Genomic DNA, 25506 nt, shown 5'->3' with positions numbered 1-25506 from the left:
ACAGTGATGGGGGGGCATTTCTTTAGCCAGAGAGTGGTGAATCTGTGAAATTTGTTGCCACAGGCAGCTGTGGAGGTCAAGTCTTTATGTATATTTAAGGCAAGGCAGAGTTTGACAGATTTTTGATTGGTCAGGGCAAGAGGGATACAGGGGGGTAGGCAGGAGATTGCGGCTGAGACGAAAAATGGATCAGCCATGATGAAATGGTAGAGCAGACGAAGAGTTAAATGGCTTAATTCTGCTCCTATAACTTATGGTCTTATGGGATAACACTAAAACCCAGAAAGTTCCTTCAGGACTGGATAGGCAACCTACAGGGAGATGTTCCTGACACCCATTGAGTCCAGATGCTGGGTTGAAAGTGTCAGGATAAGGGGATATGCTGTTTAGAACTGAAGAAGGTGGTGAAGATATGGAATGCTTGCCATCGGAGGCATCGGAAACCACATCCTAGGGTTACCTAGGGTTACCCATAGCCCTCTATTTTTCTGAGCTCCATCTACCTGTCCAGGAGTCTCTTAAAAGGCCCTATCATATCCATCTCCACCACCATCATCGGCAGCCTGTTCCAAGCACTCACCACTCTCTGCGTAAAAAACTTACCCCTGACATCTCCTCTTTACCTACTTCCAAGCACCTTAAAATTGTGCCATCTCGTGCTAGCCATTCCAGCCCCGGGAAAGAGCCTCTGACTATCCACATGATCAATTCCTCTCATCATCTTATACATCTCTATCAGGTCACCTCTCATTCTCCGTCGCTCCAAGGAGAAAAGGCTGAGTTCACTCATCCTATTCTCATAAGGCATGCATCCCAATCCAGGCAACATCCTTGTAAATCTCCTCTGCACCCTTTCTATAGTTTCCACATTCTTCCTATAGTGAGGCAACCAGAATTGAGCACAGTTCTCCAAGTGGGGTCTGACCAGGGTCCTATATAGCTGCAACATTACCTCTCGGCTCCTAAACTCAATCCCACGATTGATGAAGGCCAATGCATCGTATGCTTTCTTAACTACAGAGTCAACCTGCATAGCAGTTTTGAGTGTCCTATGGACTCGGACTCCAAGATCCCTCTGATCCTCCACACTGCCAAGAGTCTTATACTATATTCTGCCATCATTTTTGACCTACCAAAATGAACGACCTCACACTTATCTGGGTTGAACTCCATCTGCCACTTCTTAGCTCAGTTTTGCATCCTATCAATGTCACACTGTAACCTCTGACAGCCCTCCACACTATCCACAACATCCCCAACCTTTGTGTCATCAGCAAATTTTCTAACCCTTCCCTCCACTTCCTCATCCAAGTCATTTATAAAAATCACAAAGAGTAGGGGTCATAGAACAGATCCCTGAGGCACACCAACCTCCATACAGAATGTGACCCGTCTACAACCACTCTTTGCCTTCTGTGGGCAAGCCAGTTCTGGATCCACAAAGCAATGTCCCCTTGGATCCCATGCTTCCTTACTTTCTCAATAAGCCTTGCATGGGGTGCCTTGTAAAAATGCCTTGCATTTAGGTTTCAATTAGGTCACCCATTGTTCTTCTGAATGCCTTAAAAATCCATGCAAACTACATCTACAGCTCTACCTTCATCAATGTGTTTAGTCACATCCTCAAAAAATTGAATCAGACTCGTAAGGCACGACCTGCCTTTCACAAAGCTATGCTGACTATTCCTAATCAAATTATGCCTCTCCAAATGTTCATAAGTCCTGCCTCTCAGGATATTCTCCACCAACTTGCCAACCACTGAAGTAAGACTCACTGGTCTATAATTTCCTGTGCTATCTCTACTCCCTTTCTTAAATAATGGAACAACATCTGCAAACCTCCAATCCTCCAGAACCTCTCCCATCCCCATTGATGATGCAGAGATCATCACAAGAGGCTCAGCAATCTCCTCCCTCACCTCCCACAGTAGCCTGGAGTACATCTCATCCGGTCCCGGTGACTTACCCACCTTGATGCTTTCCAAAAGCTCCAGCACATCCTCTTTCTTAATATCTACATGCTCAAGCTTTTCAGTTCGCTGTAAGTCATCCCTACAATTACCAAGATCCTTTTCCATAGTGAATACTGAAGCAAAGTACTCATCAAGTGTCTCTGCTATCTTCTCCTGTTCCATACACACTTTTCTACTGTCACACTTGATTGGTCCTATTCTCTCATGTCTTATCCTTTTGTTCTTCACATACTTATAGAATGCCTTGGGGTTTTCCTTAATCCTGTCCGCCAAGGCCTTCTCATGGCCCTTCTAGCTCTCCTAATTTCTTTCTTAAGCTCCTTCATGCTAGCCTTAAAATCTTCTAGATCTCTGTCATTACCTAGTTTTTTGAACCTTTCATAAGCTCTTCTTTTCTTCTTCACTAGATTAACAACAGCTTTTGTACACCACAGTTCCTGTACCCCACCATCCTTTTCCTGTCTCATTGGAATGTACCTATGCAGAACTCCATGCAAAGATCCCCTGAACATTTGCCACATTTCTTCTGTACATTTCCCTGAGAACATCTGTTCCCAATTTATGCTTCCAAGTTCTTGCCTGATAGCCTCATATTTCCCCTTACTCCAATTATATGTTTTCCTAACTTGTCTGTTCCTATCCCTCTCCAATGCTATGGTGAAGGAGTTAGAATTGTGATCACTATCTCCAAAACGCTCTCTAACTGAGAGACCTGACACCTGACCAGGTTCATTTCCCAACACCAGATCAAGAACAGCCTCTCCTCTTGTAGGCTTATCTACATATTGTGTCAAGAAACCTTCTTGAACACACCTAACAAACTCCACCCCATCTAAACCCCTCGCTCTAGGGACATGCCAATCGATATTTGGGAAATTAAAATCTCCCACCACAACAACCCTGCTATTATTACACCTTTCCAGAATCTGTCTCCCTATCTGCTCCTTGATATCCCTGTTACTATTGGGTGGTCTATATAAACACCCAGTAGAGTTATTGACCCCCTTCCTGTTCCTAACACAGAAACTCCATAGACAATCCCTCCATGTCTTCCTCCTTCTCTGCAGCCATGACACTATCCCTAATCAATAGTGCCATGCCCCCACCTCTTTTGCCTCCCTCCATGTTCTTTCTGAAACATCTAAAGCCTGGCACTCCAAGTAACCATTCCTACCTCTGAGCCATCCAAGTCTCTGTAATGACCACAACATCGTAGCTCCAAGTACTGATCCATGCTCTAAGCTCATCCGCTTTGTTCATAATACTCCTTGCATTAAAATACACACATCTCAAACCATCATGGCTTCATGTGAGAGGGTGTCCCTTCTTTATCTTCTGCCTATCCTCCCTCTCGCATTATTTCCAAGCTTTCTCTATTTGTGAGCAAACCACCTCTTCCTCTGTCTCTTCAGTTTGGTTCCCACCCCCCAGCAATTCTAGTTTAAACTTTCCCCAATAGCCCTAGCAAACCTCCCTGCCAGGATATTGGTCCCCCTCAGATTTAAGTGCAACCTTCCCTTTTTGTACAGGTCACACCTGCCCCAAAAGAGGTCCCAATGATCCAGAAATCTGAATCCCTGCTCCCTGCTGCAATCCCTCAGCCACGCATTTATCCTCCACCTCATTCTATTCCTATTCTCACTGTCATGTGGCACAGGCAGTAATGCAGAGATTACTACCTTTGTGGTCCTGCTTCTCAACTTCCTTCCTAACTCCCTGTAGTCTGCTTTCAGGACCTCCTCCCTTTTCCTGCCTATGTCGTTGGTGCCAATATGTAACACGACCTCTGGCTGTTCTCCTTCCCACTTCAGGATATTGTGGACTCGATCAGAAATATCCTGGACCCTGGCACCTGGGAGGCAACCGCATTTCTTTCCTATATCCACAGAATTGCCTCTCTGGCCCTCTAACTATAGAATCCCCTATCACTGCTGCCATCCTCTTCCTTTCCCTACCCTTCTGAGCCACAGGGCCAGACTCTGTGCCAGAGGCTCGGCCACTGTTGCTTCCCCCAGGTAGGCTATCCCCCTCAACAGTAATCAAGCAGGAGTATTATTATCATCCACGTGCTTGTGCAGTCTTAGAGAGTAGTGAGTTCATGGAAAGCCCTGCCAGGGATGGTACATTTGAGGTATTTAAGAAACTCTTAGATAGGCTCAGGGATGATAGGGAAATGGAGAGATATGTAGGAAGGAGGGGTTAGATTGATCTTAGAGTAGGTTAGAAGTTTGACATAACATCATGGACCAAAGGGTCTGTACTGTGCCGTAATGTTCTATGTTCTACATATTTCCTCTTGCCAAAGGGATCAATGGATTGAGGAAGAAATAGTGAATGGTGCAGGAAAGGATGATCAACGCTGATCAAATTGAATGATCTAGCAAGTAAAATGGCCTCCTCCTCTTGGCATGTTTGGAAATGAAAGGCTAGAGATAAGATTCACCACCCAGGAGCTAACCCTGGCTGTCTCCCACCCCTTAGCAATAACCGGTGCTCCAAGTATGTTCTAATAGAAAAAATATTTTACACAGTAAGTGGTAGAACAGAGTGATCTGTGAACACCAATTCCTAATTCCTGTAAAGTGGCATTGCAGAAAAATAGGGCTGTAAAGAGAGCTTTTGGCACATTGGCCTTCAATAATCAGAGCATTGAGTACAGGAGCTGGGACGTTATGTTGAAGTTGTATAAGATGTTTGTGATGCCTAATTTGGAGTATTGTGTGCAATTCTGTTGATCTCTCTCCAGGCAAGACATCAATGTGCTTGAAAGAGTTCAGAGAAAATTTACATTGTTGTTGACAGGACTTGAGGATCGGAGTTATAAGGAATGGTTGAATAGGTTAGGACTTTATTCCATTACATGGAAGATTGAGGGGAGATTTGATAGAAGTGTACAAAATTATGGGGTGCATTCATTCATTCATTCGTTATGTGCCATGACATATGAGGTGAGTGATCATGGTCTCATGCCCATGATTGTTCTTGACAAGTATTTCTACAGAATTGGTTTGCCATTGCCCTATTCTGCGCAGTGCCTTTTCAAGACAAATGGCCCCAGCTGTTACCAGTACTCTTCAGAAATTGTCTGCCTGGCATCAGTGGTCACATAACCAGGACTTGAGATATGCAGCAGCTGCTCATACAACCATCCACCACCTCTTCCCATGGCTTCATGTGATCGTGCTCAGGGTTGGGTGGGGGGAGCTAGGTAGGTGTTACGCCTTTCCCAAGGGTGTCCTGAAGACTAGCGGAAGCAAGGAGCACCTTACCTCCTGAGTTAGAGACGTATCTCCACCTGGGCACCCAATTGTGTTCACAGATAGAGTGAGTGCAAGCAGGCTCTCTTCACTGAGGCTGGGTGAGACTGGATCTAAAGATCCTGAGTTAAGGGAGAACGTTGTAACATTTAAGGGGAACCAGAGGCAGAACCTTTCCATTCACAGGATGGTGCAAGTGTGGAACAAGTTGCCAGTGGAAATGGTAGATGTGGTTTCAATTGCAACATTTAAGAGAAGTTTGGATAAGTATATGAATGGGAGGGGTATGGAAGGTTATGGTTTTGTTGCAGGTTGATGGGACTAGGCAGAATAATAGTTTGGTACCAAAGTTTCTGTGCTGCAATGCTCTATGACTCGAAGACTCTATGATTCTATGGCTAACATGATAGAACTTCCCAGAGTCACAGTGAAGAAATAGAAAAAGATACATTGCGGAAATATAAATATCTACAGATGCTGGAAATTCAAAATAAAAACAGGAAATGTTGGGAAGACTCAGCAGGTCAGGCAGCATCTGTGGGAAAAGATGTATGTTGTCTGAAGTCCAGGAACTGCTGAGAACACACACCAGTCATCATCGAGGGAAGAGTGATTTCAAGTTCCTGGGTGTCTACATCTCAGAAGATCTATCCTGGGCCCAAGATATTGAGACTTAGCACGTCATTAAAGGTTTCAGTAAATTTCTGCAGATGTACGGTGGAGAGCATTCTGACTGGCTGCATCTCTGTCTGGTGTGGAGGCCCAGAAGCACAGGATCAGAGAGATCTGCAGAGGCTTGTAGACTCAGCCCGTTCCCTCATGGGCACTTTCCTCCCCACCATTGAGGACATCTTCAGATGGTGTCGCCTCAAGAAGGCAGCATCCATCATTAAGGAACCTCACCCACCCCGGAAACGCTCTCTTCTTATTACTACCATTGGGGAGGAGGGACTGGAGTTTGAAAACCCAGACTCAGTGTTTTAAGAACAGCTTTTTCCCCTCCATCATCAGGTTCAGAATGGTCCATGAATCCATGAACACTTCCTACTATCTTGTTCTCTTTTTGCTCTGTTTATTTTTTATATTTCTTATTGTAACTTATAGTCATTTTTATGTCTTGCACTGTACTGCCACAAAACAACAAATATCATGGCATATATCAGTGACAATAAACCTGATTCTGATTTCTGATTTTAATTTTTTGCAGCGTCTTTGGTTTTAATTCCTGAGCTGTGAAATGTGCTTCTGAAACGTTCTGTTTCTCCAGTTACAGACCTGCAGTTCGCACGGACGGTCCACGGAAGAGCAGTACCTTTTGCAACAGCGGGAGACTGTTACAGTGCAGCCAAGTGTCCTCAGGTCAGCAACCCACTGATCATTGGCTTTCTGGGGTTAGAGTACTCAGCTGAAGGTTCAAGAACAAATGTAAACCAAGGGAGAAGTGCAGTCACAGTCTTGCAAGATCAGGTCTGGTCATTCCTATTCCCTGATGAACTCCAGGGCCAGTCCATCTGTGGGGATGGTGGCCAACAGTCAGGCTGGGCGACCGTCAGCGAGCAGGCCTCTTTTCACTTGTCCGACCCACACCGAGCCGCAAGATGCATTAAAGAGGATAGAATAAATGTCTTCACTCACAGGCTGGTGATGCAGAAGCTCTTTCACTGAATATATTCCAGGGAACAATCGATGTTGGGGTATTATGGGAATCCAGGAATATGAAGTTGGTGTGGAAAAATATTGCTGAGGTAGAAGATCTGCTGTGAACTTTGTGAATGATAGAACAGGCAAAGGGGGCAGAATGGCCTACTTCTGCCTTGATGCAACACACATAAAAGTTGCTGGTGAACGCAGCAGGCCAGGCAGCATCTCTAGGAAGAGGTACAGATGATATTTTGGACCGAGACCCTTCGTCAGGACTAACTGAAAGAAGAGCTAGTAAGAGATTTCAGTTAATCTTCTTTCAGTTAGTCCTGATGAAGGGTCTCGGCCTGAAACGTCGACTGTACCTCTTCCTGGCGATGCTGCCTGGCCTGCTGCGTTCACCAGCAACTTTTGTGTGTGTTGCTTGAAATTCCAGCATCTGCAGATTTCCCTGTTTCTGCCTTGACGCTTTGCTTTCATTCCTTTGTCGAAAAACCTTAATGCAGAATAGCCAGATCATAATCAGAATCAAGTTCATTGTCACTGACATATGGTACGGCATCAAACTTGTTGTTTTGTGGCAGCAGTCCAGTGCAATATGTAAAAGAAAACTATAAATAAATAGAAAGATAGATAAAGAAGATGGACAAATAATGAGGAATAGTTCATGGGTTTATGGAACATTCAGAAAACTGCTGGTGGACGGGAAGAAGCTTTTCCTAAAACATTGAGTGTGGGTTTTCAGACAATCAAATGAAGTATAAATTGGGGTTTACTGGAATACCCATGAATTTTAATTCATTGTACTTTAGTGCAATTTATATTGGGAGTAGTTCAAACAGGAATGGATTATGGGATCATCCTGTAAAGTTTTAGATGTGAGCGTGGGTCTCACTTCTAAGGCAGGGTGGCACTTAGGTTACGATTCAGTTCAAAAACAGAAGCAGTGAATTGCCGGATGCTGTACGTGGAAACGAGAATCCGCTCTTAGGTTTTAAAAGTTTACTCAGGACTGTTCCCAGCATGATGGAATTAGATGTCAGAGGGCAGTGTGGTTGCAGTCGGCAGGGAGCACAAACCACAATGCTATTTATTTGATAAAACAGATAACAAAAGAGGTGCCTGGTGGAATTGGTCTTTATCTTTGCGAGAAGACACCCGCTGAGGCTCTAATGAATGGAAAGCTTTTAGAGGTGACCAGTTTACTCCCTGCGGGGGTTGACCTGCAGGAGGTTTTAAAGTAATGCCAGGTCAGCAGCTGAAAGCCCCCACAGCGAACTCACATCCCCATCAATTAAATACAGCTCCCAGAAACAATACAACTGCAATGCTGTGCAAATACCCTTATTGTGATAGCACTAGTCAAAAAGAAATGAAGAATATAATATTTTAGAAGTTTATTTGTTCTAGGCCCCCGTCTGAGGATGTGTACCAGTTCCACATTTTAGGAAGATGGTGGTGTACAGCATTTAGCACGGCGTGGGACAAAGGGGCTTGGTGACACATTTATTAACTGGTCATCTTGTTTTACAATCTGCTGTGGATTTTCTAGCCTGAAAATAAAGTGACTTGGCTCTGAATGGGATGAATGAACCATCTCTGCTAATGCAATTAGATTTTAGTCTGAGGACCCCAGCTGGAAACTGCTGGGAAATTCCGTTCCAGAGCATTTTCCCAGACAATCACAAATACCCCCACCTCACTAACGACTTCACACCCAGACCTTTGGGAGCGTTTTAATCTCCCTGTTAAAAGCAGAGTTTGTTACAGGTACTAGTAATGAATTTCTAACCATTTTCTCATCATAGTTGCATAAAATCACGCAGCTGCTTAGTATAAACAGTTACAACGCTCGCCGCCAAACTAAGGTCAACTAATGATTGTTGGGAGCAGGAAGTTTTCAATGAACAAAAGTGAAAAAAAAATGTGAAGTTTTTTTGTGGAAATCTGAAGGAAATGATTTTAAATGTCATCTTTTCAGATGCTGGTTCTGGGTTAGTTAATTTAACAAAGATACTTGAAACAGCCCAGAATATTCACCCTGACCGCAGCAGGCAACTTGGATTTGGTAATGAAAACATAAACACTGGTTTCTGTAAAAATGCTGTGGATCTCTGTAGCGATGGGTTTTGTCCAGTTAACTCCTCACCTTTCCCAATCATAACATTTCACAGTGGTACAGGTGATCAGGCCACATTATATCTACTGTCAGATCTGGACAGCAGCAAAACAAAACAATCATTTAGGTATCCACACTAACTACTGGCAGGCAGTTTGGTAAAGAATACTGAAAAAATGCTGTGTCTTATCTGGCTTACTCACTGTATTGGTACCATAAGACCATGTGACATAGGAGCAGAATTGGGCCATTTGGCCCATCGAGTCTGCTCTGCCATTCCATCATGGCTGATCTATTGTCCCTCTCAACCCCATTCTCTTGTTCTCGCCCTGTAACCTTTCATGCCCCTGCTAATCAAGAACCACAGCTTTAAATATAGAACCATAGAACCATAGAAACTACAGCACAGAAACAGGCCCTTTGGCCCTTCTTGGCTGTGCCGAACCATTTTCTGCCTAGTCCCACTGACCTGCATGCGGACCATATCCCTCCATACACCTCCCATTCATGTATCTGTCCAATTTATTCTAAAATGTTAAAAAAGAACCTGCATTTACCACCTCATCTTGGCAGCTCATTCCATACTCCCACCACTCTCTGTGTGAAGAATCACCCCCTAATGTTCCCTTTAAACTTTTCTCCCCTCACCCTTAACCCATGTCCTCTGGTTTTTTTCTCCCTTTGCCTCAGTGGAAAAAGCCTGCTTGCATTCACTCTATCTATACCCATCATAATTTTATATACCTCTATCAAATCTCCCCTCATTCTTCTACGCTCCAGGGAATAAAGTCCTAACCTATTCAACCTTTCTCTGTAACTGAGTTTCTCAAGTCCCGGCAACATCCTTGTAAACCTTCTCTGCACTCTTTCAACCTTATTTATATCCTTCCTGTAATTTGGTGACCAAAACTGAATACAATACTCCAGATTCGGCCTCATCAATGCCTTATACAACCTCATCATAACATTCCAGCTCTTATACTCAATACTTTGATTAATAAAGGCCAATGTACCAAAAGCTCTCTTTACGACCCTATCTACCTGTGACGACACTTTTAGGGAATTTTGTATCTGTATTCCCAGATCCCTCTGTTCCACTGCACTCCTCGGTGCCTTACCATTAACCCTGTATGTTCTACGTCGGTTTGTCCTTCCAACGTGCAATACCTCACACTTGTCAGTATTAAACTCCATCTGCCATTTTTCAGCCCATTTTTCCAGCTGGTCCAAGTCCCTCTGCAGGCTCTGAAAACCTTCCTCACTGTCTACTACACCTCCAATCTTTGTATCATCAGCAAACTTGCTGATCCAATTTACCACATTATCATCCAGATCATTGATATAGATGACAAATAACAATGGACCCAGCACTGATCCCTGTGGCACACCAATAGTCACAAGCCTCCACTCAGAGAAGCAATTCTCTACCACCACTCTGGCTTCTTCCATCGAGCCAATGTCTAATCCAATTTACCACCTCTCCATGTATACCTAGCGACTGAATTTTCCTAACTAACCTCCCATGCGGGACCTTGTCAAAGGCCTTACTGAAGTCCATGTAGACAATATCCACTGCCTTCCCTTCATCCACTTTCCTGGTAACCTCCTCGAAAAACTCCAACAGATTGGTCAAACATGACCTACCACGCACAAAGCCATGTTGACTCTCCCTAATAAACCCCTGTCTATCCAAATGCTTGTAGATTCTGTCTCTTAGTACTCCCTCCAATAACTTACCTACTACTGACGTTAAACTCACCGGCCTATAATTTCCCGGATTACTTTTCGATCCTTTTTTAAACAACGGAACAACATGAGCCACTCTCCAATCCTCCGGCACTTCAGCCGTAGGCAGCGACATTTTAAATATTTAAATATATATAAGTATACCCAATGACTTCATCTTCACAGCCATCTGTGGCAATGAATTCCACAGATTCACCACCCTCTGGCTAAAGAAATTCCTCCTTATTTCTGTTCTAAAGGGACATCCTTGTATTCAGAGTCTATGCTCGACTTCCCCACTTTTGGAAAAATACTCTCAATGTCCACTCTACCTAGCTCTTTCAATATTCGCCAGGTTTGAATGAGATCCCCCTACCCATCATTCTTATAAACTCCAGCGAGTACAGGAGCAGAACTATCCAATGCTCCTCATATGTTAACCCTTTCGTTCCCAGGAATATTCTCATAATCTCATCCTGATCCTCTTCAATGCCAGCATATCTTTTCTTAGATAAGGGGCCCAAAACTGCACAACATACCCCAAATGACCTGAAATACTTCAACCTCCAACTTTATATTTTATCTAGTTTTTTAATAATTCTTGACTTTTTTTCGGTTGCACTTATCAATACACTACATCAAATTCCTAATGCTTGCAAATGTTTACGGCAATTAAAGTTGATCTTGATCCTTATAATGCAGTCTGACTGATGCCCTACAACGCCTGAGCATTACACCCTTAATTTTATATTCTAGCCCTTTCAAACTGAAATTATCTCAAGATACTGGAATAATTTATGATTGCATATTACAAATTACCTCCTCCTAATGTGGGAGTTTTATTTTCTGGATTTGATTCGCTCTCCCCAGTTGAAATACCTAATCCCTCATGATGATTATTGAGGCTTTGTACCACTGCATCCATTCTGCGACTTATGCTTTTAATTTGAGGTAATTAATTGCTGGGAAGCCCATTTCCTGAATCCACATGTGTGCAGTGTCCACAAATAGAGGGAATCATTTATGCCTGACAGCCCTTGGACACTGTGAGACAAATCTACAGTTGGCAGATTGTCATTTCCATAAATTATAAAAGTCGAGTTTATTGTCATTTGTCCAAGTACACATCCAAGAAACTAGAACCAGGGGTCACAGGTTTAGGGGTGAAAGGTGAAATATCTTAAAGGAATCCAAGGAGGAACTTCTTCACTCAGAGGGTGGTCCAAGTGTTGAACGAGCTGCCAGAGGAAGTGATAGATTTGGGTTTGATTTCAACATTTAAGAGATGCTTGGATGAGTATAACAACAGGAGAGGTATGGAGGGTTGTTGTCGATGGGACTAGGCAGAATAACAGTTTGGCATGAACTAGGTGGGCTGAAGGGCCTGTTTCTGTGCTGTGGTGCTCTATAGCTCTATGATTCCCTGACTCTACGAGTGTGAAAGTGCAATGAAAACTGACCTGCAGCATCATCACAGGCACATACATCATATAGGCAGCGTTCAGAAGAAATTATAAATTAAACATCAATTATATCCATTTTTTTTACAGGAAAGAACACAATGACAAAAAAAATGTCTGTTTTAGAGAAAAATGGTCATAGTAATTAGCCTTGTGCCAGTCAGTTCAAGAACTGAATGATTGAAAAGAAGTAACATTTCCTGAACCTGGTGGTGTGGGACTTCAGAGTTCTGTAGCTCCTGCCTGCTGGCAGCTGTGAGAAGATGGCACGGCCAAGATGGTGGGGATCTTTCATGATGAGTGCTGCTTTATTGAGCAGTACATGCGTAGCAGTCTCCCTAGCTAAATTCACATCATCTGATTCACACCTCGGAAAAGCAGACAATGAAGAATCATTGTATCAGTTTTAAAAGTGATTCAAATAAATGGGAACAACAATTCTAATGAGAGATCATCAATTTGAAACATGCATCTCGCACCACAGATGCTGACTGGTCTTACGAGGACATCTCGCATTATCTGTTTTTATTGCAGGTTTCAGCATCTACCTTTTTTATTGCTTTTTGATATCAGACGTTTTTCTGTCATATTAGTAAAGTTTAAACTGTAGCAGGACTGGGCAAATAGAAGCTGACGCCTAATTGTACAGCAATCCCAGACTGGGGAAGTCAGTGGTTGGCCATCCCCACAGGTCAAGTTGCCACCCTGTAGATCAGAGCTGTGGGGCAAAGTGCAACAGACAGCAGCTTCCATCACACCCAATGTGGAGAAATGTGGAGCTGGGACTGGAACTAGTTTATTATTGATAGATGTAAGGAGATACAGTGAAAAGCTCGTTTTGCATGCTGTTCACACAGATCAAATCATTACACAGTGCATTGAACTGGAATATGGTAAAACAATAACAATGCAGAATAAGGTGTAACACAACAGAGAAAGTGCAGTGTAGGTAAACATAAGGTACAAGGCCATAATGAAGTAGATTGTGAGGTTAAGAATCTATCTTATTGTACTAGGGAACCATTCAATAGTTGTAGAAGCTGTCCTTGGGCCTGGTGGTACGTGCTTTCAGGCTATTCTATTTTCTGCCCAATGAGAGATTTGATTTTCTGATTGAAACATATAAGATTATTAAGGGATTGGACACGCTAGAGGCAGGAAACATGTTCCCAATGTTGGGGGAGTCCAGAACCAGAGGCCACAGTTTAAGAATAAGGGGTAGACAATTTAGAACGGAGTTGAGGAGAAACTTTTTCACACAGAGGGTTGTGGTTCTGTGGAATGCTCTGCCTCAGAAGGCAGTAGAGGCCAATTCTCTGGATTCTTTCAAAAAAAAAGTTAGATAGAGCTCTTAAAGATAGCAGAGTGAAGGGATATGGGGAGAAGGCAGGAAAAGGGTACAGATTGTGGATGATCAGCCATGATCACAGTGAATGGCGGTGCTGGCTCGAAGGGCTGAATGGCCTACTCCTGCACCTATTGTCTATTGAGAGGAGAAGTAGAGAAAATGTCTGGGGTAGATGAGGTCTTTGACTATTCTGTCTGCTTTACCAAGGCATCGAGAAAAGTAATCTGGATCCATGAAGGGGAGGCTGGTTCTGTGATGTGCTGAGTGGTGTCCATGACTGTCAGCCAGACAGACCCTAGTGATCTGTCGACACAGGGACCAATGGTGATTCACACTCACCGAGCTGGTCTCGAGCCCCACACTTCAGTCCCCAGTTATCACCCCAAACCTCATCGCTCATACCACTATATTGTCTTTGTGACCCACTCTGAACCAAGTGGTGTTGCAAAGGCCTCTTCCCATCCACAACAGGAAGGTTATCAGGTGGTCGGACCAGGGTCACACTGTCAGCGACAGTGAGGGCGGGGTCACACACCAGGGTCCCCCCAGAGTCAGTGACAGTGGGGGGGGGGGGTGTCACACCACGGTTCCAGTATCAATGACAGTGTGGGGGGGGGTCACACAACAAGGTCCCAGTGACAGTGACCGGGGGGGATTCAGACACCAGGGTCCCAGAGTCAGTAACAGTGGGGGGGGGGGGGGGAGTGGACACACACCAGAGTCTCAGTGTCAGTGACCGTTGGGGGGGGCGGGGATTCAGACACCAGGGTCCCAGAGTCAGTGACAGTGGGGGGGGGTGTGAAATCAAAGACCAGGGTCTCAGTTTCTGTAACAGTGGCGAGGGAGGGGAGCAGACACTAGTACGAACATCGTGGGTGAGAGGTTTACTGGACAGTGCGAATTGGGAACCGCAGTCTCCCATCGCATGGATTTGTCTCACATTGTCAGAACACAGTCTGTGATGCCAGCTGACTCCATCGTTCCCCCACTGACTCCTTACCCATGCTTCACTCACATTCAAGGTCACCCAGAAAAATAATACAATTGAAAATTTAAAATTAAAATATTTACCTTAAAGCCCACTACTAAAACTGTTGGACTAGAGCTAAATAACTGGGAAAGGAACAAAGATCAATCTTCTGAAGTCCCTCACGAGTCCAGTGGCATCTGTGAAGGCAAAGGGTGGGTCGACATTTTGCATCAATCAGTGGTCTCCTGGATCTTGTGCTTCAGGTCGCACAGTGAGTGTGGAACTTGGCATGTGTCTGAAATCCAAGACATAGTGGCATTCAAACGGATGAATATTGAGATCTGTCTCAGTGACATGTCCTGTTATCTGTTGAATGGGATAGGTCAGCATGAACAGGCTGAAGGGCCTGTTTCTGGGCTCTGTGTGTCCAATGCTGATTTATCCTTCTGAGTCTGAGGCCTCCGTCGGTCAGAGTCAACCATGGGTGCTGCGTCCTAGCTGTCTAGATACGCAAGCGTGGGGAGAGCAAGCTGTTGCCCATGTAGCAACCTCCCCCTCTCTATGCATCTAATGAACCCAAAGGAACGGCAGAGGCTAATACAGCATCGCAGGAGTTGCCAGTCAGCATTGAGCTCACTGTAGAACTGCCTTAGGGGCTCCAGCTCCAGGTTTTTCCCTCGGGATTTACTCCCGAAGCCTTCCCCATGAGTGGGTATAGCCGCAAGGCAGTGGAGGTTTGAGATCAGAGCTTTCCTTCTCCTAGATGAGCTGCCAACCATGGCTGACAAGCCCCATCTGCCCGAAGCAACTGGTTTTAAGGTGCCAGTAACCCACCTTTGCCCCTTCTCCTGTCAGTAGAAACGGTTCCCCTGGGCTTAGTAGCTAAGTGACACGTGAAGGCCAGGAGCTGGATTTGGTTAGTCAGAGGCTATTTGAGGTGCATGCCATTGGGAACATTTAGTAAGTAGTGGGAGCTTGTTCCCATTACCACCCCCGGCTATTACAACCTTAATTAAAATGTATTTTATATTTATTTGGTTTTCTTTCAGCCTTCCCTCTCTGACGAGGATGGTTAATACCATCCCTGAAATTGAGAAATGGGTAAATAGGAGAAAGCACTAGGTTGGTCGGTCAGCAGGAGAACAACTTCCTGTTGTAAATCACAGATGTTTGAAAAGCAAAATCTGCAAAGTGAGATTCAATGAAGTTGGGAAGATCTAAATAGGAAAATCTATTGGTGCAGAAAAGTCGCAAAATTCAATAACTCAGCAATGAAAAAACAGGCAAAAAGAATGAAAATGACCAACCATAAAACTCACCTGCCTTGCCTAATGCCAAAATTCTCTCAGACCATATTAGTTCTAGTATACTCAGACAGGAGGAAATACAGAGCTACTGCTATTTGTTCTGGCTCAAGATTCCAGATCAAGATTTACATCTATTTATCACGTATACATCAACACGTACAGGGAAATGCATTGTTCGCGTAAACAACCTCCACACCTGAGGATGTGCCCCGGGCAGCCCGCAAATGCCGCCACACATCAGGTGCCAACGTAGCATGTGCACAATGCTCCGCAGAACAACACAGAACACTATAAGCAATGAAACAACAACAAAACAAACCCAGTTCCTCTCTCCCACCTACACACATTCGCAGCCCTCTAACCCCTAAGGCAGTCCGCATTCTTCAGCCCCCAGTAGACCCGGATTCAGACTCGGATTCGGATATGGACTCACAGACATCACCTCAGTGGACTTGCAGAGATTCGCAGACATGGGCCTCAACTTTTGGAATTCCAGTTCAACCCTCAGACCTCAGCTCTTGCCATCGACCATAGGCTTACCGATCACCAAACACCGGTCCTCAACACCTAGACTCACAGATGACGGGACTCTGAGCACTAGGCCTTGAACCTGGGCTGACAGGTTTTCAAACCCAGCGGGACCACGGATTGTATTCCTCCTGCCTGTCTGCATGGAACTACAACTCTGGAACCGATCGACAGCTCACTGACCCTGGGCAGCCACCAGTCTTCGTCTACACTGGTCTGTCGGCTGGGCATTCAGGACCATTCTGAACAATTCATCAGAAGAAACCCATCAGAAAACAAGCTCCTAACTAGGATACAATGAGGCATATATCCAAGGAATTACTCCGAAATATAGACTATATTTAGGACACCTCATTGTGATGGAACTGCCTGGAAAAATGATGATGGAATTTTAAGTTGATAGACCTTTGAAGTTTATCGATAAGATGCTTAGTTAAAGGTACAGTGCATCCAACATGTTACTGAGCTTAAGGAATTGTTTTTCAGGGCCGATTTAGCATTAACTTAAGTGGGACCGGGCTGAAGGCAGCAGAAGCTTCAAAATGGATTGCACAGGGAAACTACGCAACAGTCAACGTGCAGAGGTCACAGGTAAGCACTGGAAATAGCTGGATATTTTATACTTAATCGAAAGCAGAGTGGAGATAGTTGTTTCTTTTTGATGTGCATTGAGATTTTATTAAATAATTAGGAAGTGGATAAGAAGCCAGAAAATCTGAATTTGAAATGCTGAAGCCACTTCTAATCTCTTGAGGAAACCGGTTAAGATTAATGCAGAGACACAAGAAACTGCAGATGCAGGAATCTGCAGCAAAGGATGTACTGGAGGAACTCAGGAGTCAGGCAGTATCTGCGGAAGGAAATGGACAGTCAACATTCCAGGTCGAGACCCTTCATCTGGACTGAGAAGTAGAGGGGATATAGATAGAATAAAGAGATGAGAGGGAAGGATGGGCTAAGAGCTGGGAACTGATAGGTGGATGCAGGTGTGGGGAGGGGTTTGATAATCAGGTGGAGCCCAGTGGGAGAAGGGAGAGTGGAGATAGAGACATTAACTGTGAGGTCATGAGTGGAGGCAACAAAGAGCTGAAATTACAGATTTCATGATCAATGGATTCTGCTACTTATTGGCTGAACCCATGGTCCTTGGAGTGCAGTTTGTATATAGTGACAGGAAGGGGAATCAGATTATAGAGGAGGTACATCTGCAGAGGATTACAGTCTCAGCAAGCTCCATCATGGACATCTTCAAAAGGAGGAGCCTCAGGAAGGCAGGCAGCATGTATCATTAAGGAGCCTCACCATCTGGGACATGCCCTCTTCTCATTCCTACCATCAGGGAGTGGGTACAGGTGTCTGAAGGCTCACACTCAACATTTTAGAAACAACTTCTTCCCCTTTGTCACCAGATTTCTGAAAGGACCGTGAACCCATGGATCCTACCTTGCTCTTTCCGTTTTGCACCGTTTACTTTGTAACATTATGTCTGCTGCCACAAAACAATGTACTTTATGACATACAGTATATCAGTGATAATAACCCTGATTCTGACCTCAGCAGCTCCTTTCAGTTACTCTGGCAGTTTTCCATGATCCTGGATCACACAGCATGTTGGCTCGAAAATATACCACCTAGGTGAACTTACGAATCCCGTCTTCCATTGCTTTGACCATGGCCTTCTATGATTAGACATTTCCAATGCTCACTAGACACTGTCAACACCTGTGCTTTCATAAGTCCAGCAATATATTTCAGTATTCACCAGACTCTAGGTAAAAACAATTCATCCCTTCTGTTCACCTCTAAGTTACTTATCCCTTTACCCTGTATATATACCCTTCAGTTGTTCTCCCTCTGATATGTGGTAAAGTTTCCTGCAGTCCACCCTTTCTAACCCCCTCAAAATTTCATATACCTCCATCATGTCCTCCTGCAGTTCAGGGACAACAGTCTCTCTTCATAACTGAAATGCTCCACCCAGGCAACTTGCTGATGAACCTCCTCTACACCCTCACCAGTGTTATCACATCCCTGCTAGATGCCGTGCAGAACTGCATGCAGTACTCCAAGCGGTGGTCTTAACCTTCATCTTATAACATTCAACTTACCAACCTTGCCCTTGTATTCAAAATGATGACAAATGAAGTATGGAATTTCATGTGCATTCTTAACCACTTTATCGCCCAGCACTGCCGCCTCAAGGATCTTTGGATATTCCAAGGTCCCTCTGTTCCTCAGTACTCCCAAGAAACCTACCATTCATGGTGCAGGTCCTAACCTCACTGACCCTTCCAAAATACAGAGGTGTTTACCAGACTCTGCAGTCCAGCTACACCATCTGAATTGTCAGATGTCCTCCTGTTGAAGAAGCATTGCTTTGTCCACGGCCTCCTCTCTGCAGCTATGGGACAGATTTACTCCAGATCAAGTCATTACACAATGCATTGGGGTAGAACAAGGTAAAACAATAGCAAAGCAGGATAAAGTGTGAAAGTACAGATGAAAGATGAAGTGCAAGTTATAACATGGTTGGAATGTGAGGTCCAGAGTCCATCCCATTTAATTTTATTTAGAGATTCAGCACAGTAGCATGTCCTCCCAGTGCAATGAGCTAATGCCACCAAAGTTCACCCATATAGATAGATCGCTAGATACTTTATTGATCCCGAAAGGAAATTACACTGTCACAGTAGCATCACAAGCACACAGATATAAATATTAGGAGAGAAGTAGAAAGAATGAAAAGTAAGTTTCTGCAAACAGTCTAACAGTCGGAGATCATCACTTCCCTGGCTGTAAGTTGACTCATTATAAACCCTAATGGCTGAGGGTAACAATGACCTCATAAAGCGCTCTTTGGAGCAGCTCTTTGGTCATAATTGGTTAATTATGACCAATTAACCTACTAACCCATATGCTTTTGAAATGTGGGAGGGAACTGGAGCACTTGAGGAAACTCATTCGGTCAAGGGGAGTCAAACTCCCTAGAGACAGTGGTGGAACCAAACGTGGGTCACTGGCACTGTAAGAGCATTATACCAACCACCACACTACAGTGACAAGAGGTCGGTGGAAGAGTCAATGGATCATAAGGTGAAGGGGCATTCAGTGAGATTGTGAGTGATATTTTACCCCAGCACCACTGACCCTGTATCCCTGGATATTCTTCATATCCAAGAATCTACTGATCTCTATCTTGAGTGCACTCAGTGACTAAGTCTCCACAGCTTTCACCAGTCTCAAATTCAGGAACAACTCCGGGTGAAGAACTCTCTGTGTCTCAGTTAACTTCTCATTTTGAGTGTGGTTCCTCATTCTTGATCCTCCCCCCCCCCCCAAACCACCCCAGCCAGGGATAACTGCAGCAAGATACCTCAACTCTTGAAGATCCATCCATCCAATGTTCCACACTCGAACCACCCTCTGAGCGAAGAAGTTCCCCCTCAGATTCCCCTTAAATATTTCACCTTTCACCCTATGTTCTAGTCTCACCCAACGTGAGGGGGAGAAATCATTCAGCTTATCTATGTTCCACCTTTATTTTATACCCTGTGTAAGATTTCCCCTTATTCTCCTCCATTCCACATTGTCAGCTCATGGCTGGTTCTAACTATTGCGAGGCACCACCTGGAAAGAATCTTGGGTGTTAGCTCCAGTCCCAGTCAGCTCTTATCGTGATTCCCCAGTTTCCTGCAACATCCCGACACGATATTCTTCAGTTTCCCCTCGTAGAGTTAGTTCAAGAATTAGGGTTGAGGTGGGGTCTTGATGAGCAAGTGAGAGGAATGGATTCTTGATGCTCACCATGGTCATAATGGGTTGAAGGGCCTGCCTCGGACAGCCTCTCCTGAATCCACACCCTTTATATAACCATGTCTGTGCTTCACAAGAGTCTTTGGGGAGAGTGAGGAACACGACATACATGGGCAATCTTTCTCTCTTTTTGAAAGGACGGCACTAAGATATCCGGGAAGTGCGGAGGTTACTGTGGAAAATGTGTCCCCCAAACCAGCACCGGTCTTCGGCTGCAAGTACAGTGAGGCCCAGGCGCCGAGAGGAGACAGCAGCGACACCAAGAAGACCGATGCTGTCAGTGGAAGTCAGACTCCATGATGGGGTGGACAGCGTGTCCAAATGTCAGCATTGTCAGGTGCAGCAAAGATCTGTAACATGTCTGAGATCAGCCAGCAGTAACATTATCTCCTTCCCTTCCAGTGGTCATCCATTGTGGCCTGGCACAGCAGCAATACCAATGGATAATTACTTTGCAGCATGTTTGGAGTGGAAACCCAGTGCACATGTGTAACACTTGCTTTTCCCAATTCCTGTCACTTTGCAAATCATCCCTACCAGAGGCCTTTGCATGCACAGAATCTATGGACTGTTGGCCACTCAGTGTACCAGACCAAGACTGCCACGCTGTTTATGAAGACACACGCTCACACTTGGTTAAAGCGGTCCAGGTATTTACATCCAAACTTTTCACAATACAAGAGATGGCTGTGGTCAATGCTGCACTTCTCCCAGATCTCTTCATCCACCCACTCTGCACCGCACAAGACATTCATTCCCTTCAGAGGGGAATTTGAATTCACATTTGCCTTTCCCTGTGATGGAAACAAGCCCTGTAGTTGGAGGGAGAAAGCAATGGAATTGGGGTGCACTACACCAGCAGGACATTAGCTGGTACACTGTTGATACATCTGTTGGGTTCCCTCTGCAGTTCAGTTTACAGATCAAGATTCAAGTTTACTTATCACGTGTGCATCTGCGTTTACACCTGGGGGCAGCCGCAAGTTCATAATATATTTCAATGCTTGGCAGAGCAGCACAGAACACAACAAACAACAAAAAAAAACTTTCTTTACTTCCCTCCCACCTAAGGGTATACACAGTTCTCGAACCCCAGGACTTCCTCAGCCTCGAGCCTGCGGTATACTTGGGCTTGGACTTGGCTCACAGACACCGAGCTTTGACTTCCCAGCAGATTTTCAGAGATTCACAGACTTGGGGCTCTGGTCAATGTTTCTGATGTTGGGACCTGTCAAAGGCTCCACATTTCTTCATTATTTCATCAGAGAAGAGTCAGAAGGATTCAAGGATTTAAAAAAAACACACACTGAGATATTCTTTGTCAGAAAATTCACACACTCTAAACCCTTTCCATATTTAGTTGGAAGTGACTTCTTTAGAGTTTAAACACTAATTATATTGGAAGTTGCTGGGTTACATCACCTCCTGTGTTTTAAACTAAATACCTGACGATGCTCTCCTGGGAACAGTCTAAAGTTTTTATTTCACTAAAGTAACATTTAACTCCTGCAGTGAAGCAGTTGCCAGGAGAATGTCAAAGCTGTCAAGAGTCTACAGTGAACACTGGCTACCTCTCAGCATAAGATGTATAAAAGAGATATATTTTATTATGTTGTAAAATATTTATGCACTGTTGTATTTATTACTTGATATCTTGTATGTACACTTCTAACTACTGAAATAGTCTCAGATAAGGACTACTGTCCTCCCACCACATAGTTATTATGGAATTTTGTGAACACAGCGTTGAAAAGGAAGGGATGCCTTATCACAGGGGTGGCGAACCTTTTTCAGAGTGTGTGCCCAAACTGGTGATAATCTTCTAAACAATTCATGCATGTATCATGATAGTTTTGAGCAGAGTTATCTTTGATTAATTAATTAATAGCAATAATTATGGACTTTTTTAAGGAGAAAGGATGGATCCTTTTGCTTATTTATGTGTATTCATTGTTTTATTATTCATAAAATATAAAAGACAGATTTAAATAATTGAAGCATGTTCAGAATTGTTCAAAGTTATTAATATTAACATTTTAAAAATACAATTGTAAAATAACGTAATTTCTAAATAGTATTGTTATTGTCCCTCATATATGACACAAGAAACATGAATGTGATATTATAAACTTTGGTGCATTAATGTGGGGTTTAAAGAATTGACGGGCAGCATTGCATGCATTGTGCCAACATAATTTTGCATGTGCCATCTTGGGTACATATACCACAGGTTCGCTGCCTCCGCTGATCATCACTGCTTTGTAACTGAACACCACAGTATATCACACTTACTACTATGCATTCTGCAAACGTTAGGTGAGACAACATACTGTGTCTCCTCTTTACATCAAGGTAAGTTTCACAGACTAACGTGAAATGCACACACACACACACACTCTCTCACACACACAAGCTGAACTGGTCAGAATATCAACGTACCTGTTGTTACTGCTAGCTAGTGACCACTGCAGTTGTTTTCACATGGGTATGTAGTGGTCCGAGATTATATCAGCTATAGGAATCGACTGTAGAAACACCTGAAAAAAAACAGCCTCTAATTGATACCACTCAGTGAGGACAAAACTGAACCTGTAAAGAGCAGCGTATCCTCCCTGTTTACATGGAGAGATTCTATTGGGATTTTTGTGCTGGAACTTACTACATCCTTTGTCACTATTCTGACCGCCTATTTTTATACCAGAGTAAAATTGGCAGTGGACCATCTTACTATGGGACTGGAGGTACATGGAAATTCTTTCAGTGTGTAGGTTGTCACCTCAAGAAGCAGCTTGTGAACTTGAACTGGAATTGAAGTCAAGACACTGCCCATGCTGGAATCTGGGGCACCGGCATTCTTGTGGAGGACCATGAAAGAACCATGAGACATCTGTGGAGGGAAAGGGGTGGTCAACGTTTTGGGTTAAGACCCTGCATCAGGTGCTATCAAATGTCACATAACGCTCTGCCTCAACAGATGCAGCCTGACCCTGGGTTTGTTTGTCAGAAATGAAACGGAGTCAGATTTATATCTTCTCTGTGTGGCCTTCTGAAACACCGACTGTTATCTATTGTTTGCGTAATCAACAGACAAACTCAAGCCCTAGTTGTTCCATCCCTTGAGGGATACAGACACCTTAAGAGCCAGTGGACATTAAGACAGCTAATATGTCCGGGTTATTTAAACAGGCAACACCAGAGAGCCAGATCTGAGCATCTCCTCATTGACCGTACTTCAGCAAAGGCCACACCAACTGGAGCCGAGCCTACCTCAAGTGCAGCTGATCTGCAGCCTCCCACGTGACAATTTGACAGCTCCCGAGCAGTACGTGGCTTAGACCAATGCCGGAGCGCTGAGCACCCGAGGTCTGCTTAGCAGAAAGGGGTTTCGCTTTGGAGCTCCTTAGGCTGACAGAAGGTGCTGGGGATTTGTTTTGCTGGTCTGTATCTTGTGATGAGCTGACGGCTACTAATAATCTACAACCTCTCATGTACGTAGCCCATCCCTGCAAAGGGCAGACAGCTATTCATCAAACCGATTCCAGATGTCAGATATTCACCGGCTGTGTTGTAAGCCCTGGAGAAAGTGAAACTTCTGCAAACACGAGCTGTTGATTACAAGCTGCTTCTCGCAAGGCTCCTGGCACGTTATACCCAGAATAGAATCAGGTAGTAGTCTGGCTATACCTTCGTTACAGTGCTCAGGACGCAGGCATGCAAAACATATTCAGCATTTCTTCAGCAATTATGATATAGCTTGGCAATTAACTAATGAATCTAATCTTTGCATGACAATCTCAGTCAGTTATTTTAATTATGGTATTATTTATTTAATTGGGCTCATACTTGCCTCTAAGGAGAGCAGTACAAATATGAATCATTTGGCTGTTTTTGTGTCCAGTAATTTGGAGTATATTTTTAAACACCAAATACAACTGAACACGACCTTATTTTTAAATGCATACTGGAAAAGCATTGAGCCGTATAGATTCAGATGCCGTGAGAGCAATTTAACTGAAAGTCACGTTGTGCCTTTCCAACTGTAATCAAAACCAATGCACTGTGAGTCCTTAATTCAACGGCTCCCTCAGTGGCGTTGGCCTCAGGAAAAGTTGTGGACCTGTCGCCTTGCATGGCCAGGCATGCTGCAGTTGTTTCCTCTTTGGTAGGCCTCTGCAGGTTGAGGGCGACTTGTTTCCACTCTGAATCTGTGGGATCTGAGGTGACCCTTGTCAGTATGGGACCAGTAGACCAGGGGTGATGGGGGGTGGGGAAAGTGGGGTTTTGCATCATTCATGAGCTGGTGCTCTCAGTGCTGCTAGGCCTCCGTTCTCAGTCCAGTCACCCAAGCTCCAACCCACATGCAGTACTCATGGGCCAGGGACTCCCAGCAGACATTCTGGATATCAGATATCTGTGAAGAATCTGTCAGGATAACTTTAAACCATTTATTCTGCCTACCTCTCAATCTTCTGCAGTGAAGTAGATTGAAGCAGAGTGTTTGGCTTGGGAATCCAGGATTGGTGTGGAAGATGTGACCCACCTTTCGTAACTGACTGATTGTCGTTAGCCAGTACGGGCTTCTCGATCTGCCAGCGAACCTGAGGGATTGTTAGTGGTATCACTCCAGGCTTTGAAGGTGGACCAGGTCTCTGATGCATACAGGAGGATGGTCCACTGGACAATAGGTTTTACTCAGTGTTTGAGGGGAAAATCTGTGAATGCTCCTTCCTCGAGGCAAGAACTAGAGGTGATAGTTTAACAGTGAAAGGTGAAATATTTAAAGGGAACGTGTGGGAGAACTTATTCATTCAGAGGGTGGTGAGAGTGTGGAACGAACTTCCAGTGGAAGTAGTGGTTGTGGGTTCTATTTCAACGTTTAAGAGAAGTTTGGATAAATACATGGCTGGGTAGGGTATGGTCCAGGTGCAGTTCTATGTGACAAGGCAGAATAATAGTTTGGCATGGACTAGATGGGCTGAAAGGCCTGTTTCTATGCTGTAGTGCTCTATGACTCGAGTGCCTAAAGGCTGCGGTGGTGTACTGAGTTTCAGCAAGGATGTCTGTCCTTGGGTGGGGGGCAGGGGATGGTTTCAGCAAAGAAAAGTGGTTCACACCTTCCAGATCCTTGTTGCCAGCCATTCGTACTGGGTGCAGCCATGGCATGTTGTGAGCAAATCAGACTGACGGGCGCCAGGATTGGCTTAGTGATTGTCCAGTTCAAAACCAACCCTGTCGCCTGTCAGTAAATAAGCTGATGACCTGCAAACCAGCCATCAAGCAGCCAATGTGAAACCTTTGCGTGCGACTGAGGCTGGAACAGTCCCGTTCATCAGTTCTGCCCCAGCTGGAAGGGTGTTGGGGGTTC

The 25506-nt window shown here is 44.4% G+C and overlaps 1 protein-coding gene across 3 annotated transcripts in view; it reads left to right on the top strand.

Annotated features, from left to right (window-relative positions):
• The window catches only part of LOC134351744 (A disintegrin and metalloproteinase with thrombospondin motifs 20-like), a 697549-nt gene extending 673167 nt beyond the window's left edge, over positions 1-24382 (top strand). For all 3 annotated transcript variants that reach the window (XM_063058346.1, XM_063058347.1, XM_063058349.1), the window contains 3 exons: positions 6498-6589; positions 16815-16919; positions 20279-24382. In XM_063058346.1, coding sequence (XP_062914416.1) covers positions 6498-6589; positions 16815-16919; positions 20279-20368 — 287 coding nt within the window. In that variant the 3' untranslated portion in view covers positions 20369-24382. The remainder of the gene's footprint in view (positions 1-6497; positions 6590-16814; positions 16920-20278) is intronic.
• Positions 24383-25506: the final 1124 nt, after the last annotated feature.

Source organism: Mobula hypostoma, chromosome 9 (assembly GCF_963921235.1).
Source record: "Mobula hypostoma chromosome 9, sMobHyp1.1, whole genome shotgun sequence".
Lineage (NCBI taxonomy): Eukaryota > Metazoa > Chordata > Chondrichthyes > Myliobatiformes > Myliobatidae > Mobula > Mobula hypostoma.
Note: the sequence above shows the minus strand (reverse complement) of the source record. Positions and strands in the feature narration are given on the sequence as shown.